The sequence below is a fragment of the Hemicordylus capensis genome, chromosome 5 (genome assembly GCF_027244095.1).
Source record: "Hemicordylus capensis ecotype Gifberg chromosome 5, rHemCap1.1.pri, whole genome shotgun sequence".
Taxonomy (NCBI): domain Eukaryota; kingdom Metazoa; phylum Chordata; class Lepidosauria; order Squamata; family Cordylidae; genus Hemicordylus; species Hemicordylus capensis.
Genome location: NC_069661.1, coordinates 127367128 through 127387996, shown reverse-complemented (window position 1 = coordinate 127387996; position 20869 = coordinate 127367128). Strand labels below are relative to the sequence as shown.

At 44.4% G+C, this 20869-nt stretch overlaps 1 protein-coding gene across 8 annotated transcripts in view; it reads right to left on the bottom strand.

The window, feature by feature from the left end:
• Positions 1-419: 419 nt before the first annotated feature.
• The window catches only part of DYRK4 (dual specificity tyrosine phosphorylation regulated kinase 4), a 55912-nt gene continuing 35462 nt past the window's right edge, over positions 420-20869 (bottom strand). For 3 of the 8 annotated variants that reach the window (XM_053252745.1, XM_053252747.1, XM_053252746.1), the window contains 8 exons: positions 18337-18475; positions 14408-14495; positions 10866-11038; positions 8985-9045; positions 8360-8489; positions 4982-5163; positions 3034-3337; positions 423-576 (listed from right to left, as the gene is read on the bottom strand). In XM_053252745.1, coding sequence (XP_053108720.1) covers positions 3072-3337; positions 4982-5163; positions 8360-8489; positions 8985-9045; positions 10866-11038; positions 14408-14495; positions 18337-18475 — 1039 coding nt within the window. In that variant the 3' untranslated portion in view covers positions 423-576; positions 3034-3071. Of the gene's footprint in view, positions 577-2966; positions 3338-4981; positions 5164-8359; positions 8490-8984; positions 9046-10865; positions 11039-14407; positions 14496-18336; positions 18476-20869 lie in introns of those variants that run through there. The other 5 variants (XM_053252739.1, XM_053252741.1, XM_053252743.1 and 2 more) reach the window with 3 other exon arrangements.

Below are 20869 nucleotides of genomic sequence, written 5' to 3'. Positions count from 1 at the left end.
CTTCAGTGTCCCTTTGTTGCAACCTGAACATCCTTTTATCCAATCAATGCAAAGATAGTTGAAGTGAACTGTTATTGCTTTCTTCTTGTTGGTCTGGTTTCTTTCTCCATCTTAAGAACACCCCTGGAGTTTGGGTTGTGGGTAGGATGATGTTACGTTCCCACTACTAAATTGGTTGGGAGGGCCCTGGTATTTCCACCCACAGGGATTCTTCAGAAGAGTGTATTCCTTTAAGTTGTATGTTTTATTGGATTCTATCCCTCCCTGACATCTAGCCAGCCATAGCACTTTTCTGGGTTTCCATAGCAAGCAATTACTGACCCACTGCAAACATTCAGGCAATTTTGTGAAAGGCAAGGTAGCTTTATTATTGCACTCCAGAACCAGATTTAGACTTTGAAATTTTCAGAAGTCTGCATAATCCCAAGGAACAAATGTTACTTCCTCCTTTCGGGATATTTAAAGACATCTGTACCAGTACCTGTCCTTCTAAAGGATGAAGACGGAGGTAACATTTTAATAGTGGTCATAGCAGCATCTTCTTCAGTGTAGTCCCAGCTTTTCAACTTGCCTTATCTGCATATATATAAGCAAGTTGAATACCAGTTCAGTGGTCACTCTTGCCCCAATGTTCATACTTCAGACAAATCTGCCTCTTACCCTTCCTCAGTATTTAAGACACCATACATACATTGATATGTTCATCCCTCATTTCATAAAACCAAATTTAAAAAAAAAATTTTTAATTGTAAAATGGCTCTAGAAATGTTGAGATCACTGGCATTCGAAAAAAGACAGCCTCCATAGGTTTTTTTCCAGTTCAGACTCCACTGCTGCACAACTGGTTTTACAGAGCTCAGCCCAGTAAAGGTAAAGTGTGCCATCAAGTCACTGTTGACTCCTGGTGACACAGAGCCCTGTGGTTGTCTTTGGTAGAATACAGGAGGGGGTTACAATTGCCATCTCCCATACAGGATGTGATGATGCCTTTCAGCATCTTCCTATATCACTGCTGCCCAATACTGTTGTTTCCTGTAGTCTGGGAAACTTACCAGCGGGGATTTGAACCAGCAACCTCTGGCTTGCTAGTCAAGTCATTTCCCCACTTTGCCATTAGGTGGCTTAGCAATATAGGAAAGATGCTGAAAGGCACCATCTCATACTGTGTGGGAGATGGCAATGGTAAATCCCTCTTTTATTCTTCCAAAGACAACCACAAGGCTCTGTGATCGCCAGGAGTCAACACAGACTTGACAACACACTTTACATTTTCACCCCACTACTAGTCTGAAAAACCTTATCATGGATTGGCAGCAAGTGGCCAGCAGACGGCACTGCTAAATTGTGCAACAACTTTTGATGCCCAGTGAAAAAGCAGAAAGAACTTTTTTAAAAAATTGAAGTATTTCTGTGTGCAGCCTGAGCAAACACAGAGCTGGGCTCCTAGCAGAGGCGTAACTAGGGAAAACGGCGCCCAGGGCAAACACTGAAATTGCGCCGCGCCCCCAAGCGCCCAGAGCCTTTGGATGGATAGGGCGGTAGTTGTAATAAAAATAATAATAAATACAACTTACCACGTTTTTATTTATTTATTTATTTTTCTCTCCTAGCAAGAGAGAGCCTGGCCCTGCAGGAGGCAGGTGCCTGCTGCCGTGTGTGTCCTCTGAGGGGATGGCTGTGAGCGGCGGGGGAGCAAGCGGAGTCCGGAGTCCATAGCGGCAGCCGCCACCAGAGCAACGCCAAGGCCTGCCGTGTGGCCCGGCGTCGCTAATCAACTGAGATGGGGCAGGAGCGGGGGTGAGCAAGCGGCAAGAAGCAAGGTCCTTGACTTGCGATGGTGGCTGCTGCCGGCGCAACAGATGTAACATAGAGCGCGACGCCGAGGCCTGCCGTTCGGCCCGGCGTCGTGCTCTGAACTGCAAGGCGCACCTGCGCTCTCTCTTAAATAAATTTTTATTTTAAAAATGATTTTTTTCGGTAAGGGAGGGGATCGGTGGGGGGTTTGTGGCACTTTTTGGTGCCCCCTCCTCAAGTGGCACCCAGGGCACGTGCCCTGCCTGCCGCCCCTATCGTTACGCCCCTGGCTCCTAGAGCACCTGACTCATAGGGGAACCCCTAAACGCACCATATTGCTCACATGGTGCATTTAGGGATTGCTGGAGGCCAGGACTCATTTTCCCGGCCTCCAGTGAGCAGCATGGAGCATGTGGGTGCATGAGCAGCACGTCCCACACATTGCCTGGAATCGTCTGGGGAGAAGGTAAGCACCCTCCCCACCCGCAGAAAAAGGTCATGTGCACGACCTTCATCTGTATTGTTCCATCTTGAGGAATATTCAATATTTTTCTGAGAAAAATAAAAACAGAGACAGAAATGAACTCTAGTGACCTCCAGGATGAACTGACAACTGCATTGGCAAATTCCTGGCCATATTCTGGGAGAAACAGCTAGAGCGGATTATAGTGTTTTTAGACATGAGGCTTAAATAATGAGTCTCTTTTGCACTATTTAGGTGAACATCAGATTGTTAATAATGTGGCAGAAGGCAGGAATACAGAATAGAGGCACTTGTATTGCAAATGTGCATTCCAGCCAATGTAATTTTAAATTCACATGATATTCCAGACTGAAGAAATCATAGGATTTGAAAGGCATACTGATTTTGGCTCTCTTGTAATTTCCTTATAAGCTTTTAGGATCTGTAGAACCATGATTACTACAAAACTTTTTAAAAAATCAAATTGATTGTAACAACCACCCAGGAGCTACGTAAGAAATGTCTTTGAGGGCAAACACAGGCCCACCTTTGCATTTTGGGGTACAAAGTGATCCCACTTTCCAGACAAAATTTTAAGCCATGTCCCACAAACTCAGAGCAGCAGGATATCCCATCCAAACTATACAAAATACATGTTTTCACCCATTCAGTTTTACTCCATGCCCTTGTAACAAGATCAAGAAACATGCACAGACCATATGCAGACATTTATACATTAAATTTCTGTTTTTGAACATAGTACAGAAAATAGTTACCTAGAAAACACACCACAAAGGTATGGAAAGAGGACCAGTCACTGCTTGTGCTTAATGGGTGGCAAGATGTTTGTATTTTTGTGCATAACCTTCTCAGTCCTATGGTCCCTCTGTTCTCTTTTAACCGGTTTGTCAATTGGGGTTTCCTGTTCTTTTTCTGGAGTACCCTGCTTGCTGGGGTCTGGATTTTCATCCTCATTCACTTCTTCTGACACAATGGGAGAGAGCTTTTGATTTGCAACAGGCAATTTTTCAGCAGGTTCACATTTTACTTCTGCAGTAGGGTGATGCCAGTTGACATCCTCTGCAGAAAAAAAAGAGTTAAAGCTAAAGTATAAAGCCATAGAATGAGGCACTCCAGAATTGTTCTAAGACCTCTCAGACAAACAGATTAATCCATTACCATCCAAGAGTTCAGATCCTCATAGTAACATAGGAAGCTGCCGAGTCAGACCATTGGTCCTAGCTCAGTATTGAGACACAGACAGTGAAGCAGCAGCTTCTCCAAGGTTGCAAGCAGGAGTCTCTCTCAGCCCTATCTAGGGGATTCCAGGGAAGGAACTTGGAACCTTCTCCTGCTCTTCCCAGAGCAGCCCCATCCCCTAAGGGGAATATCTTATAGTGCGCACATGTGGTCTCCTATTCAAATGCAACCAGGGCAGACCCTGCTTAGCAAAGGGGACAGTTCATGCTTGCTACCACAAGACCAGCTACCTATTGGCACAGCGGGGAAATGACTTGACTAGCAAGCCAGAGGTTCCTCGTTCAACCCCCCCGCTGGTATTTTCCCCAGACTATGGGAAATGCCTATATTGGGCAGTAGCAATATAGGAAGGTGCTGAAAGGCATAATCTTATATTGCGTGAGAGATGGCAATGGTAAACCCCTCCTACCAAAGACAACCACAGGGCTCTGTGGTTGCCAGGAGTCGACACTGACTCAATGGCACACTTTACCACAAGACCAGCTCTCCTTCCCCTGAAAATAGGGAGCTTCCATATACTGAGTCAGACCATTGGTCCATCTAGCTCAGCATTGTCTAAACTGGCTGGCAGCAGCTTCTCCAAAGCTACAGGCAGGGTCTCTCTCAACCCCATCTTGGAGATGCCAGGGAAGGAACTTGGAACTTTCTGCAGACAAGCATGCAGGTGCTCTTCCCAGAGCGGCTCCATCCTAGTCACCCATTCAAATGCAAGACTGCACCAGAGATGGCAAGGTTCACATAGCAGTGGCTACAGGGGTAATGTGCAAGTGAGGAGGAATGTGCTGCTTGTTGCTCCCTTGAGTAACGACCAAGGGGGCAGGCAGGGAGGTGTGCTTACTGTAGGATGGAAGAAGAGTGACCCAGGCCATGCAGAGGCCTATTGTGCAGGCGCGGCGTCCTCCAAAATGGCCACCATGCCAAGCGGGAAAGGCCGAAGAGCGGCCGATTTATGGCAAAAGGGAGGCCAGTGGTGGGAGGGGGAACCTCCGCAGACCACCACCCCACGTCACCTCAGACAACACCCCGGGAGGGGGTAAGTTTAAAAAAATCAAATCAAATTAAAAAACAAAAACTCACTGAAGGGGTTGGACCGAACAGGGGATAGTTCAGTTTGATATAGAACATGAACCTGTTCAACGTCAAACACGTTCGCACATCCCTACAGCCAATCCACTTTCAAGCATATCCTTGCCACCACAATGGAGAGAAACATGCTTCTTAAGAAAAGAAAAAGGAAAGGAATGGAAAAGGAAAAGGAAAAAAGGAAAATGAAAGGAAAGAAACAGAAAGCTGAAATTCTTGGAAAAACTGGATTCTGCCACCCATATTATAGCCTGTGGCTTTTCTGGTTTCAACAACATGCAGATAGGCCTGTTTAAAGAAATCTCTTTGCGGGGCAGCAGGGTAAGAAAGGACAATGAAATAAATAAATAGATAGATAAAGGGAGGTGGAATCTAAGCCACCTTTTTCTAACTGTGCATTTTTATGAACATTCTCCTTTTTCTTCTCTGGGGGGATGAAGGATCCATCACTCAGCTTTGGAGCAGTCTTGGGTTTTTGTTTTGGCTTATGCACATGCAGAGTATCCTGCAACCAGGTGTGGTGCATTGCTTCATCTGGAGTCATGCGCATGGCAGGTTTCCATCTTGACATAAAACAGATAAGGACATTATTATGGAACAGTTAACTTGTTAGAGTTTACATTATAAGTGAGGAAGGAAGCCAAGGGCTTGTTGCACAGTTTCTCTGGCAGCTAGACTTGACATGATGGGGCATAGTGAGGAACTTTGGTTTTGCCTGTCCTTGTGTAGAACAGAATCAGCACTTGGGGCTTGTCCTTACCCCATGCTGGACAGACAAACAGAGCCTCCATTGAGCCCTGCAACCCCCCCTCCCAAATGAGTGCCACACCAAAAAGCTCAGAGTCAGGAAGGTCTTTGAGAATTGGGAGAACATTCCCACAATGCACCACAAAGCCAGAAGAAGGAAAAACCTCTGTATATCACAACTGCCCTCTGACTGGCCATGACGGGAAAGGAGGTGGGCAAACCCCATTCAAGCCATTTTAAGCAAGAGATCAGAGAGAGGGCTCTGCAGAGTGGCACATTCACAGCCCCTCCAGCCACAGTGCTCTCCAAAAAACATGGTGGCTAGCTGCTGGGGCCTCCAAGTGAAGTGGAAAGAGGATACACGAGCCACAAACGCAGGCTTGGCACTAACCTTGGTTAAGAGTGAGGGTTAGAAGCCGAGTTACCCAGATTTGGACTACCAGAACTTGGGTTCTTTTGCCCTGGTTCACATAAGCATGCAGCCCTGGGTTAGACACAGATAACTCAGGTTTAGATGCTCATGTGAAGAGGTTTAACATGTGTCCAGCCCCATAGGAATGACCCATCTGCACAAAAACCAAGATGAGCAGAAAGTGTACACAGACTGATATGCATATAGAATTTATCACTATATGTGCTTGGAGGTACACCTGAGGGGAAACGGAGGGAAGGGAGTAATAGGTTGCGTAAACCAACATTTAAAGAGGTTACCTTGCTAAATGGTAAATATACATTTGCAGTATTTTCATTACTGTACATTATGTAAATTACCAGCAGAAATGTCTGCAAGACTAATGCATTATTTTGTCCCTCTGTTATGTAATGCTAAATGACTCTAAAAACGAGACACTGTACTTGGAATAAAATAGACAGACACAGGTCTTGCTCTCAGCTTATGAACAAAGAAACTGGAACCCCAAAGGAAGCAGAGGAGATCAGCTGGGCAGAGTCAAGAAGTGATTTTCAATGAACATTAAAGAAAACAAGATGACTCTTGGGCAATAAAGAGTTTCAATGGTGAGGAATCACACTTTAGCCACCTGTGTACATGCTCCCCCCGCCCCCAATAATTCTCACCCCATTGAGATTTCCTGGGGAATGTAATGATCTTGGGTCCATACATGCAAACTATGGAATGAGATCAAGTCTGCCATAGAAACTTTATTTGTAACAAGTCTAAACAGTGTGTAGCAATAATACAAACTAGGTCAAACCCTTCTATTTAGCTGGAAGACCCATGTGACTTTAGGACCTGTCCATCCATAAATTACCTTTTTCTAAGAAAGTGTTAGTCTTATAAGGGAATGTCTTCAATGATCAAACACATTTTATAAATATCACTATAGAGAAGTTCTCTTCAGCATTCCTTTTCCATCAGAGGTGAAGCTGGTGATTAAAGGGAACAGGGCCTTTTTGGTACTACCCAGACTTTGGAATTCCCTCCCCCAAGAGGTTCATCAGGCCGTTTCCATAAGCCACAAGTTGAGAAGACTTTTTTCTTTTAAGACAGGCCTTCCTTTTGTCTTGATTTAGATTGTTTCTGTTTGGTTCTCTTGTGGTCCATTTTATGTTGTAGCTCATTTGTTTGGTTTAATTGATTTTGTTGTTGATTTGTGGTGTTTTTGTGTATGTTGCAAGTCACTCTAATGGCTAATAGCAAAAAGCAACACATTAAAAAAAAATAGCTAAAATAAAATCTACCAACTGATGATAGAGCAGCAAGTGGGCTTGCTAAATCATGTACTTCCTTTATGTTTTATATTTTTCATTATGGTTTAGCCTAAATTCTGTGATCTCAGTTCACAGCCATCGACCTTGCCCCCCACTAGTGTCACTATAGCTCAGTGGTTTTAATCTTTCATCCTAACCTAACTGACATGGAGTGTGTTCTAGGTCACAAACTGTAGGCCAGTTTGGATGGCTTTTTGTATGCCGGCCCGACCACATGCAATAGGGACATATGAGCGCCACAAGTCTGTATCTCCTTCCCCACTCCCTGCACACTTCCCCGCATACTAATTTAAACTAGTAGGGAGGGGTGGTTCATCCAACCCCCTCATGCGATTAACAAATGGCACCCTGGTGTGGCAGGAAGTGGGGGGTGGGGAGGAAGGACTTGTGTGCTCACATATCCTTATCACATGTCACGTGGCCAGGCTGGTGGATAAAGTATTTTCCGAATCAGCCCCCTGTTCAAGCAGAGAACTAGTTGAGTCTCTTGTGCCACACAATCCCCTGTAGGAACAGAGAGTACACACAAGACAGTGTGGTGGTTTGGGGTAATCCATTCCTTGATCCTGGCCATCTTTTGAATGGAGCTTTAGTTACTTTTATTCCAGTCCTGGAATAGTACCACGGGTGGCTAACAAACAGACAGCAGCAAGAGCACTAAAAAGCAGTCTGCACCTTCCTCTCTGTACATAATATCTACTGCATGAAACTGTTAATGTTCCACTCCACTGCCTTGCCCTTGCACACCACAACTCTTACCCTTGGATTCTACAGAAGACACCCAAGGCTCAACTGCAAGCTACGTATTCCACGGGGAAAATGGCAGCCGTGGGCAAGCTGCCTTTCATGGAAGTTTCCCCACCATGACTGATTTTCTCATTGAGGTGGCCCTAGTACTCTTCTGGAGAACTTCTGTAATTTAATTCCCTGGGAAAGTGGTAGTTTTAATGTAACTGTCCAATTGTAAATTGATGTCATGTAAATTATAGTAAATTGGATTAATTCTCCTATAGTTTTGTATTTTTGTTTTTGTTTTCTGGTCCTGGACTGTAATAAATTTGATCCACCAATCAATTCCAAAGAACTCCAGGAATGCAGATTGAGAACTACCACCCTAGCTGGCCTGACATCTCATAGGAAATATTTTTATGAAAAACTTGATAGTTTAAAACAAATATTGCTACCACAACCAAGATCTATCTGTTTACAAATTCATAAGGGTAGAAAACCAGAATTTAAGAACCTATGCATGCTTAGCAAAAGATATAAAGACAATCTTACACAAGACATCTTTTCAGAAAATCCAGGAAAGAACCATCATAGACTCTCAATACGGAGGTCAGATCCCTGGAGTTAGGGTTCCTTATTCTCCCCCTACTATTTGTTACACTCTTTGGCGAACCGCTAGAATCTTCAAGACAGAAAAGTAAATGTTTAAGAATACATAGAGATTTGCATGTTCTCTAAAGTTGCAATGCTGGAAGGGCAAGCTCACAGAAGAGTTAAGTCTACAAACAGTATTTAGTGTTCATTTAATGGCACATGCTGTACTCTCCGGGGCCACCAGTTTGATCAGAGAATGGTCCTGAAACTGAAGATGCATTTGCCTTGAAAACAGACCCCCTCTCATCACACTGGAGATCCATAATAAACAGGTGCCATTGCACAATAAGATATTCCTGCTTATGGAGCATGTGCAGTCAGTATTGTATGCAAATATTTCTATTTACACATGACAGAAATGCTATAGAGAAAATACGAGAGAGATGTAACAGAGTGCAGAACATGTTTATGTTTCTTTGCCTGGGGAGTAAAGCTTTGGGCAGACTTCTTACCTTACCTTGATGAAAAGTTAGCAGGACCACTATGTCAATCAATCCATCAATCAACAATGACAGAGGCTTACCAAAGAACGTTCGCCTTCTCGATGCAGTCTGAAGGAAATCAGCTGGTGGAAGACCCAATACCTTTAAACACAAACACATAATGAACATCTTGAAGAGCCTCTTTGTGAGTCAAGGATGTAATTAAGTAATGGTGCATGCCCCTGAAGTTAGTTAGTTAGTTAATTAATTTTATTTACATGCCGCCTGACTTCAAAGCTCTAGGTTCACAACAGTAAATACAATAAAAACACAACAAACTATTAAAACAATAATGAATTAAAACCATTTAAAACATTCAAAGATTACTAAAAGCCAAGCCAAAAAAAGAGTATGTCTTAAGGGCTCTTTTAAAGGCTAATAAAGATGTTAAGCCTCAAACAGACTAATATAGTCTTTAATGCCAGGCTTTGCTGACATTACAGCTGAACTAACTTCTATTTGGGTGCAGTGTCCACTCAAAGAGTGAAAAGAAGCTACAACAGACAGTAAAAACAACTGCTAATCTAGCTGGTGAACTTCTGGACTATATGAATTAATAATGTATAGTTGTGATTTCCACTTTTACCCTTCTCCTGCTGCGTTACTAATGTAATCATTTCAGATTTAAAACTTTGAAATTATACACACTTCTGCTCTATTTCCAGAGAACATCTGAAGACATTTGTGCAATTAATAACAACGAGCCTCCTAAGGCCACAATTGTGGTCATCAATCAGGCAAAGAAGCCCTGATGGTGGAGGGGCTTCTTGTTCATGTCCTTCCTTTTCTGTCACCAGCTCACAGCTCTTCTTCTTGTGAGATGGTGTCCCAGCCTTTACTGCGCAAACTTCTGTTTTTCAGTGTGTACTGCCCCTCTCAGGGCAAGCACTTCATTGAGGCAGGGTGAGGCAGCCTCAGGCACCAGCACAATTAAAGGTGCAGGAACTGGCAAAGGCCAGCTTCCCACAACCAAGGGCCTTCCTGCCACACCCGTCCACACCTCACTGGCCCATGCTGTTCATTTTGCCCTCCTCACCCTGCTGGGCCAAACCTTTTCTCTACCCGCCACCCCAGAAGGAAGCTAGGAATGCCCCTGCTGTCCTTAGGTGGCATAGTCTGAGATTGCTCACGTGCCATCACTACTGCCTCAGCAGCAGAACTGAGAATCCACCCACAGATGGGGGGCGGGGAGCAAGGGAGAAGAGATTGTCTCAGGCAGCAAAATGTCTTTCATGGCCCTGGCCCCTCTACCTTCATTCCTCTAGCCACCTGGACCCTCAACCAGCCTCCCTGCCAACTCAGCTCTCCCACCAACACTATGTACTCTCATTCATTCATTCATTCATTCATTCAGTTTATATCCCACACTTCCTCCGAGGAGCTCAGAGCAGTGTGCATGCCTATTTTTATCCTCACAAAAACCCTGTGAGGTAGATTAGGCTGAGAGATACAGGCCCTGTGGGCTTTCCCTCATAACCAGCCCCCTTTCAATAGCTCCTCCTTTTCTCAACTCAAAGGATCCAAAGATCAGCTACAAAAAAACAAGATGCTATCTTCCCCACCAGCCATTAATTGCTCACAAGGATGCTTTAGGTACATGTTATATTTTAGAAAACATTTATTTCTCTTATACAGCCATAACCAGAGCACAGCTGTAGTCTAAAGCACTGCATAACTTGTTCCGCATTCCCAAAGGCTTGTGTGTTCATGGAACAGCAGGTTCTGTTATGCCATGGGGCAAACGTCTTTTTAAACTGAGAGGAGTTTCAAACTCCATTCGCAAATGTGGTACAGCGGCCTGCTGTTCGAAGTGGAAATGTCCAAAATCTTACCTGGGACACCAAATCTTTTGTATGCAGCTTAAGTTGCTCTTTGGATCCCAGCCATTCCTTTTCTGCCCCGTTAATTCAAACAGAAGTTACCTCCATGATACACGCAAGCTGTTCCACTTCATTCTCTCCAGGAAAAAGCGGGTACCCTGTGTAGAGTTCAGCCATGATGCATCCTAGACTCCACATGTCAATAGGGGTTGTGTAGGGGTGACCAAGAATTACTTCTGGGGACCGATAAAATCGACTCTGGACATATGTGTACACTAGAATAAAAAGACAGAAAAATACAAAGAGACAATAGTAATCCAGACGGCAATCAATGGAATACAACATTACAATTGAAATGCAATTAACATGACTTCATTCAGGGATCATCTAAAACTCATCTCCAGCTTTGCTAATAGAAGAACTACCAAATTTCTCTTTACTTGTGCTTTATAAGAGACCGAGTTCCAAATAGCACTAGAAAGAGAGATGTATATCTGGTGTCTTTCATATCTTCAAAGAGAGATGAGCCAATGCTTTTCTATCTCCATATATTTTGATGAGACCTGAGACCTTTTGCAACTGGCATAAACTCACTTGGGGTGCAATCCTATGCTTTTAGGAAAAAACCCATTTGATTTGGCAGAAGCCCACTTCCACTTGCTGAATGTGAGATATGTTTTCATCATTGCTGCTATGCCAGTGGAACGACACCACTATGCAGCCAAAATGCTAGGCTGGCATGTCTACAACGCACTGCAAGCTCAACTCTTCCAATGAAGGATCCAGACAGAATGGGGATATGGGAATGCTGCGGTTGGGATGTGGAGGAGCTGACTTAAGCTAAATTCTCCACCCCAACCCTGCCCACACGTGGGCCATGCCCCAACAATCACATAACATTAAATGTTATATAAACCACCCTGAGCCATTTTTTGGAAGAGTGGTATAGAAATGAAATGAAATGAAATGAAATAATGCCAGCCCTAGAGGTGCTGTGACAAAAAGCACCCATTTAAATCAATGTACCCCAATACTTCCCCTTATGTCCACTCCACCACCACAGAAGACTCAGACTAACTACCCAGCAATCATAGCACACCACCAGTAATATAGAGTACATCTGAATGAGGATGATGATACCAAAGAAAGGGTTCATGGCAGCACCTTTTCTCTAGCAACATGGCAGGCACACCTACAGCTCACCATGTGGCACTCTGGTGATGGGAACTACCTAGAAAGGACACTTGGCACAAGAAAGGAGTGCTTGCCACAGACTGCCTACTGCCCCCAGAACATGTATGGGAAGAACACTTAACTTTGACTTGTCTTCTCAGAACTCTGACTACAGGCACACTCTTTGCATGAGGACTGCAGACACCAACACCCAGCAGGATCTTCTAGTGCACCAACCCAGAGGTTGCAAGGATAATTCTCATGGGAGAGCTGGTCTTGTGGTAGCAAGCATGACTTATCCTTTTTGCTAAGCAGGGTCCACCCTGGTTGCATTTGAAAGGGAGACTACATGTGTGAGCACTGCAAGATATTCCCCTCAGGGGATGGAGCCACTCTGGGAAGAGCAGAAGGTTCCAAGTTCCCTCCCTGGCACTCCAAGATAGGGCTGAGAGAAATTCCTACCTGCATCTTTGGACAAACCGATGTCAGTCTGTGTGGACAATACTGAGCTAGACGTACCAATGGTCTGACTCGGTAGAAGGCAGCTTCCTATGTCCCTAATGAACCCCACACTGTTATGCAAGGGGGGCATGAAGTAGGGATGTTGCAAATGTCTCTCTTCTCTCTCTCTCTATTGGTCTACCCCATTCCCCCACCCTCTGCATCAGTATTCTGAGCTGTCATTCATATTCATTCATTCGATTTCTATACCGCCCTTCCGAAAATGGCTCAGGGCAGTTCACACAGAGAAATAACAAATAAATAAGATGGATCCCTGTCCCCAAAGGGCTCACAATCTAAAAAGAAACATAAGATAGACACCAGCAACAGTCACTGGAGGAACTGTGCTGGGGGTAGATAGGGCCAGTTACTCTCCCCCTGCTAAATAAAGAGAATCACCACGTTCAAAGTTGCCTCTTTGCCAAGTTAGCAGGGGTCCTGACTAAACTGTGCCGGCTAACCATTCCTCTCCCCTCAACAGCTATCATCAGTACCTCTCACCCCGAAGACACAGTGCTCTCTTGGTGCATGCCACACAGTCCGCTCCAGTTACAAGTCCTTTTAGTTTTCAGGACTGAAGTCTGGCCATGAGGAGCAGAACAAATGGCCATTGCACACAGAGTTCCACTGCAACTCCTCAGGGGTCTTGGCAATGTAAGTTAAAGTGTGTCGTCGAGTCGGTGTCGACTCCTGGCGACCAAAGAGCCCTGTGGTTGTCTTTGATAGAATATAGGAGAGGTTTACCGTTGCCATCTCCCGCACAGTATGATGATGCCTTTCAGCATCTTCCTATATCACTGCTGCCTCATATAGCTGTTTCCCATAGTCTGGGAAACATACTCGGCAATGTAAGCGCTTGTTTGTGGGGTCCCTCCCCAGCCCATCAGTTCTATGGCTCAAACCTGTGATCTCTTGTCCATAAGTCCTGTGCTGCTTCACAGGGATAGGGCCTCTGTTTACAGCCTCTGTGTTACCAGAGGGTTGGGAGGGTGCTGGAGGGTGATGAATGCCCCATGATGTGCCTGACACCTGTGTGTTGCTGTGGCTGAGTGGCTAGAGGACTGCTCTACAGACTGGACAGCATATGTCCAAGACCTGCTCATTTCTCTTCTTTTGCTTCTGACATGAGTGTTTCTTGTCAGTCTTGCAAAAATCTGGCATTGGCTTGCTTGTTTCCTTGGCTGGGCTTGAAGTTGGAATGCTTAGTTCCCATCCTGAGTCTCTGTGCAGTGAGTTACTAGCATTTTCACTGGCCTGACTGCAGTTAGGGCTCCCCTTGGGGTGTCTCCCAGTTTATCCCCTGGCCAAAAAAGGAAAAGGTGCTTTTTTACTGATGGGTATCACTTCTCTAGGAGGACTTGAACCCTTATCCTGGAGGGCATGAGTGTTTGCTCTCTACATGCCTTTCTCTTGTGAAAGGGGGCTGTCCTTCTGCCCCTTGTGTTCAAAGAGATAGTTACATTTACTACTCAAAGAGGTGGTTAGCAGTGTGTGGGAGATATAAGTGGATACAAATTCCCCTGTGCTAAGGTCCTGTCATTTTCCAACTTCTAATTGCCTGCTCCACCATATTTCATGCAGTCAATAGAGCTGTGGCATCCTTGTGTCAGGTGGGTTTTGGTTGTGTGATCTGGTTTGCTGATTTCATGAAAGTGGGTCCCCATGGCAATGAGTGGATTGGCTCCTTCTGGGCCTGGCCCACATAATAAATCACATGTAGTATGTCAGGGCCACACGGGGCATTGTCAGCATGTTATCCTGGACTAGTACACACTAGCAGAAGTCCCTAAGCCTACCAGAGATCCATCTATTATTTGAAGAAGGTTGGGTGCTATTTATAATATGGTCTGTGGAATGTGCCATACATAGTGTATACGCACTTGCGCATACTGTATATAGAAATAATAACACATTTAAATGTTTAAGAAATCTAATGAAGAAAATTACATCTACTTGACTTTTCTGCAAACCTCTTTGGTGTTCGTAGCAGCTTGATCCAAAGTCTATAACTTTAAAAGAAAGTTGCCCCGGTTGGGGTTGGTTTATTAATATGTTCTCCTAAATGGGAAGAAAGGAATAAGGCAATAAATATCAATACACCAGGTAAGTATGCTAATAATGAATGGACTTTTACCAGGAAAAATGAACAGGTTGCAAAGCAGGGGTGGGGACAGAATTTGTACATGAGACAGGGAATCTCAGAGCTTTGAATTTAACATGCTCTGTTATGTGCAACTTATTTTGTGCAGTATTTTCTCCATATATGAACAAGAGGATTGACCATCTGCTGGTAGTTCAGCACAGTAGCGGCTGGTGGGCTTTGGAGTGGGGGGTGGGTGGGCAGAGGAGAACCTGGTCACAGAGGCAGAAGCCTACCACCACCCCCTCCCCACCAGCGGGCTATTTACCCAAGCCTGCCAGCACTGAGGAAAACAGAAAGAAGAAGAAAAGCCGGGGCAAAAATAGAAAAGAGAAATGTTTTGTGGGGTGGGAAGAAGGCAGAAAGCATGGAGAAAGGCAGAAAGCAAGGGCAAAGGGCAGAAAGAGATGGAAGGGAGAAACTAGGGATTGCATCTCCCCTCCCTTTAAACAAACAAGCTAGTAAAAAATCAGACTTACTAGCAGCCAGGGAATCCTCCAGCCCCTCCTATCCTGCCTGCAACGTCCTCTTTTGGTCTTACTGAGTGGAATAGCTGCTACTCAAGCTACTCCAGCCAATCTAATTCCTAGGGGGCTCCTCCTGGCACTGTCCCCAGGAAGAAGGGAGAAATGCATTAAAAATATACTCCCTGAAGCAACCAGGAAGTGCATTTTAGCCCATAGTTCTTACTGGGGGCAGTGCTAGGAGGAGCCCCCTAGGAATCAGATTGGCTGGAGCAGCTTGAGTAGCAGCTGTTCCAGCCAGTAAGACCCAAATAAAAAGTTACAGGCAGTGAAGAAGGGGGTGGAGGAAGCTCCCTGCTCTGAAGGTTTTCCTGGCTGCTGATCCCTGGTAAGTCTGAACCTCTTTATTAGCTTGTTTGTTTTTGTTAGGGGGGCACTGCCCTTACTGACTAGCCATCACTGATTCAGCAAGAATCTTAAAAGCATGCTTTGCCCTCTTCATGCCACTTCAGCAACTAAGCACGAGGTAGATCTGTGGTTGGAGACACCTGGCTGTATAACTACAATCTATAGGACCCTAGTCCAAGGCAAATGTTTGCCTTGTGAAAACCCTCTTTGAATTTCATATATTCACCATATGTGTCACCAGGGAATAAAAATAGACCTTACTATGAACCCAAAAGTTAGTTTCGAGAAGTCCCCCCCGCCGCACACTGTTGGAACGTAGGAAACTGCCTTATACCAAGTCAGACCATTGGTCTATCTAGCTCATTATTATCTACACAGACTGGCAGCAGCTTCTCCAAGGTTTCAGGCAGGAGTCTCTCTCAGCCCTGTCTTGGAGATGCCAGGGAGGAACTTGGAACCTTCTGCATGTAAGCTTGCAGATGTTCTTCTTAGAGCGGCCTCATCCCTTGAGGGGAATATCTTACAGTGTGCTCACACATGTAGTCTCCCATTCAAATGCAACCAGGGCGGACCCTGCTTAACAAAGGAGACAATTCATGCTTGCTACCACCTGAATAAAAAATCTTGGTTGCCTTCAACTTGAACTAAACCCCTCAACACACACACACAAAATGGTAAGTGGTTCAGTAATACAACACCCAGGAGATTCTGTTGAGAGGTGGCAAGGACTGTTCTTTGCTATGTTTATAGAAACTATAAGATCATTCTCAAAACCGACTCTACCCAGGCTAGGGCAGCCCTACCTGGGTAGAGCCAGTCGTGAGAAGCACCAGGATAAGTTCCAATCCCAGTACTCTGCGACTGGATAGCCCAGGTTTTTTACCTGGGCTAATAGTGGGGTAGAAGGGCACAAGCATACCCTTCTACTCCACCCCCCACCCCCATCGTGTGAACACTCAGGCTGCCTGCAGCCCGAGCTCTCACAAAGCCAGGCAGCAAGAGTGCCTGGCAGTGGGGAAATTTCCCAACACACCGCAGTCCTGGTGCAGTGCATCGTGGGATGCCAGAGGACCTCCTCCTCTGGCTTCTAGCTCTGCAGCTTGCCCAAGTGCCACTCATGTGCCATGCAAGCGGCAGAACTTTAGGACCAGCAAAGATCATGTGTGGGGAGGCAGGTAGGAGCCTGCCTCCCTGCCCCTGCCTCCCTCCTCACTGCCAGGTACACCGCCAGTCTGTGAATGACCTTTATATTGCCCAATGAGTCACCTGGAAGAGGAGGAGGAGGAGCAGAAGAGATTGGTAGGCATAGGCTAGAACTAGTAGTCCTCCTCAGGGGCATAGCTATAATTGAGCAAAAGGGTTCAAAGAACACGGGCCACCAGCTCCTGGAGGCCCTCCAGATCCACACCTCCCTATTTTCTTCATTATCTCCCTCACTCTGGGGGGCTGCCAGAGGGAGGGATGAACACGGGCCCCCTCTCCCCTAGCTACGCCCCTGGTCCTCCTGGTGCCCAAGTGGAGGCTGGTCTACTCACAGGCTGTTGTCTAGCAACAAGGCCTCAGTGTAGAAGTTGCTTGAATTGACGCTGGAAGCTTCTTGTTTTCCTTTGGCAATATAGTTCCCCCTCGCTGCCATTCTACCATTCATCCCTAACAAGCTATTTCCTTAGTTTTTATTCTGTTATATGTATTTTGTTTATTTACAAAAACTTTTTAAATATTTAAAAATAGTTTCAAGAATAATATTTTTTTTCTCAAGACAGTTATCATTGTGTTCATTTTATCATGTTGCATTGCAAGCAAAAGAGTTCTACATTATTCTACATGAAATGCCCAAAGTATTTGAACTGGTTATAGAACCACTTTTTAGTTAGTGTCTGAGCCAGAACCTAAGAGTTAAAAATTATTTTCCCCCTCACTGATGATGGAACTGAATCCAAATTGGCATCATTGGTCACCTGCCAAGGGCCCTCAGAATGAACTTTCCTTGACAAAAAGACCATTGAAAAGTATTGGGACCACCAAATATTGTAGCTGTTCTTTCTGTGGCTTTTTACAGCTGTTTTTGGTCCAACCTTTTCTTTGCTGGTTTTAAAACACCAGAGAACACCTGACCCCCACCCCCACCCCCTTAATGAAGTAGAATATATGGAGCAGGAAGCAGCACAGGTTAAGAGAAGAACTATTTTTATCCATCTAAACTTACTGGGGTCAATAATGATCCCAAGTGTGTAGCAATGCTTAAAATTAGCTGCTGACAAAAGGCCTAGACTATCTTATAAAGCTGTGGAAAGGAGAGATTTATTTATTTTTATTTATTTTTGCATTTTTATACCGCCTTTCCTTAAAAAGATAGCCCCAAGGCGGTTTACAAAAGTTAAAAACATACAATAAAAACACAATAAAAACATTATGCTAAAAGTATAAAAACATATAAAAACAGGCATTAAACAATACAACAGATAAAATCACCCAGAAGCTGCAGTAAAAACGATTACGTAAAAGCCTGGGTAAAAAGCCAAGTCTTTACAAGCTTTCTAAAAGCCGTGATGGAGTCCGAGGAACGAATGGCCACTGGGAGAGCATTCCAGATAAGAATGGCACAAAACATGTGTGCTCTATGTTGTTACAGAAATGAGGAATATATGAAGGATGATAACCAGAATGGGGACATTTTCTCACTCCAGTCTTGCCCGAAGGCTTTAACTAAGCTTCATTGTACTGGTCCTAGAGTATCATTTTACACTTAAATTCTTATCACTGCCTTCTAAAGAAGCCAGACTTCCTTGCATATTTGAAAAGTTTCTTCCTCCAACAACAACATTTAAATTCTAACCACATCATAAACAGTTTATGCTTTGCCAGTATTGCAAGAAGTGGTACTTACAGGCTTTAGATCACAGTGGATAATTTTCTCTGCGTAGAGCAACTGTAAACATCTTAATATACACTGGGTGAATCGACGAATCAAATTTGAAGTAAAACCTTGAAAATTATTTTTCTTGATTAACTCATACAAATTTATACTGGGATGAGAAAGAACAAATGCATGTAAATGTTAGACGCCAATCAAATTAATCACTTAATTAGTTTGCCAAGAAAATAAGGAATCTTCCCTCTCCCTTTTTATCTCAATTAGTCTTGATGGGCAGGAACAGGGAGGGCGATTTCCAAAGATCCTCCTTTCCCTCTGTTGCCCTTAATGAACCCCACCCCCACCAGAGTTCCTTGTAACAGAGAGTTCCAGATGTTGGTGACTACAGCTCCCACAATCCCCAGCCAATGGCCATTGCAACTGGGGATTATGGGAGTTGTAGTCAAAAACATCTGGGAATCCCTGTTACAGGGAACACTGCCCCCCCCCCAAATAAGTACCTAAGGGTTCTCCAGCCCTCAGGAACATTTTCAGTGACAGCAGAAAGAAGGAGGGAATAGATGAAAATTGTGTCTCCCTGTTTCACCAGCAGAATGTTCTTACACAAGGGCCATGTCAGTTTGGATACTACCCAATGATTATGGGTCAGTAAGCATTGGCAGATATGAACAAGTTTGCATTTCAAGGCTTTTCTGGCATGTCTACCATTTGGTTTATAGCAACCAGCTTTTCACTTCCTTCTCGCCACATTTGGGTCAAAATAGATATGATCACAGATCAGTGATCAGATTCACAATGTTCTTTACAAAGCTGAAAAGCAGACATGGGGAGAGGGCAGAACTGGATTGGGGCTGTGGCACTGTGTGTGTGTGTGTGTGGGGGGGTTAACCCTTTCCTTATTTTGATTGAAATCTCATCCTGAAGCTGCTAATAGCTTTGTGAGGAGACAAAGGACAGGCACAACATGGCTTTTCTCCCCAGCAAGGCTAATAACAGAGGGGAAACATTTTGACCAAGAAAACAGCCCAGTTGAAAGAGTGAAGCCCCATCCCTCAGTGCTGTGGCCCTGATTTGCCCCTAACAGCTGCTTTTGGATCTCCCATGTCTCTTCCAGTTTGGCCTAAGACAATTTGATTTACATGTTATCTACTATAGATACTGACACATGATTACTCTACTGGTTAGAATAAAATTGCAACTGTCTGTGATAAGGTGTGGGTTTTGAAAGTTGGATGCTGCCACATTTACCCATATGCTTCAGCCATGTAAGTGAGATGAAGAAAGGTTCAGCTGCAGATTTTCATATAACATTGAAGAACAGGGAGAAGAAGCTTGGGTCAATATCTATAGATTCTTGATCATATAGTGACCACCAGTGAGGTCATTATTTGCTGAATGGCCAAGAATCCAGATATTACCTAAATAGTTTTAAAACCTCCTGCCAAAATATCTTTCAGAGATTTCCTATAGGCGTTAAAGTGCACACAGCAAGATACCCAGTCATGGAATTGCATATGGTTCTCTCCCTAACCCTGGAAACCACGGTGATGTGAAAGATAATCTCAAAGTGGGCAAGATAGTTAAAACGATATAAAATGGTAGTGTAGATATACAGACATGCTGATCAGTCATTTGCTGCTTCCCAGCAACCCCTGACAAAATGTGCATCTCAGATCCCAAGGCTTTTGCCTTTAACTAGGCCCAAGAGGCCTTGGCTTAGATCACAGTTGGGCCATGTGATGTGACAAATGGCTTGTTCAACAATGGACCAGAATGAACTGGTTTGAGGCTGAATACAGCTAAGCACAAGCACTAAAAATCTGTTGAGTCATCAGAATACTAGGAAAGTGTGTAGGGCATGAAATGAATAGGATGTAAAAACTTAATTCCACAGAGATTTCAATAAGCATTTTGTCCTGTTCTGTCCTCAGCAGCTAGTGATTACCAGAGGGAATTGTATGATCACAGAAGCATTTTCGATCAATGTCCCATGCGTGCAGCTCGTGGTTTGTTTTCCTTTGCTTAGAAGCTGCAAACATGCAGAGACGAGAACAGAACACATTTGCTAGAGTGAAATTTGTAGAATAAAACAGTTCCGTACGTTCTGTTTTGATTTGATCATTTGTACTTTAAATAGACCTCTGTGATCCTTGAACACTCACATTTCCAACAACAAAACTGATACAATAAAATATGCTAGCCAGAACAGCATTACCATTATATACAATAGCAGTGCTATATAGAGGGAGGAGAGCTTTTACTGCACCATTTTATGGCTTCCCCCACTTCCTAGCACCACCCAGAGCATGCTGGAAAATGAGGTAGGTATCCATTTGAAGTAGGTACCATCCAAATGGTACCCATTTTCGGAATTTTCTGCTCCGGCTGCTCCCATATTTGCTCTTGCAAATAAGGGGCCCAACAGGTGCCAGGCTGGAAGTGCGGAGGGCCCATGTCTCCGTGGCAGAGCACATGCTTTGCATGCAAAAGGTCCCAGGTTCAATCCTTGTCATCTCAAGTCAAAAGCATCCTAGATCAGGGTTTC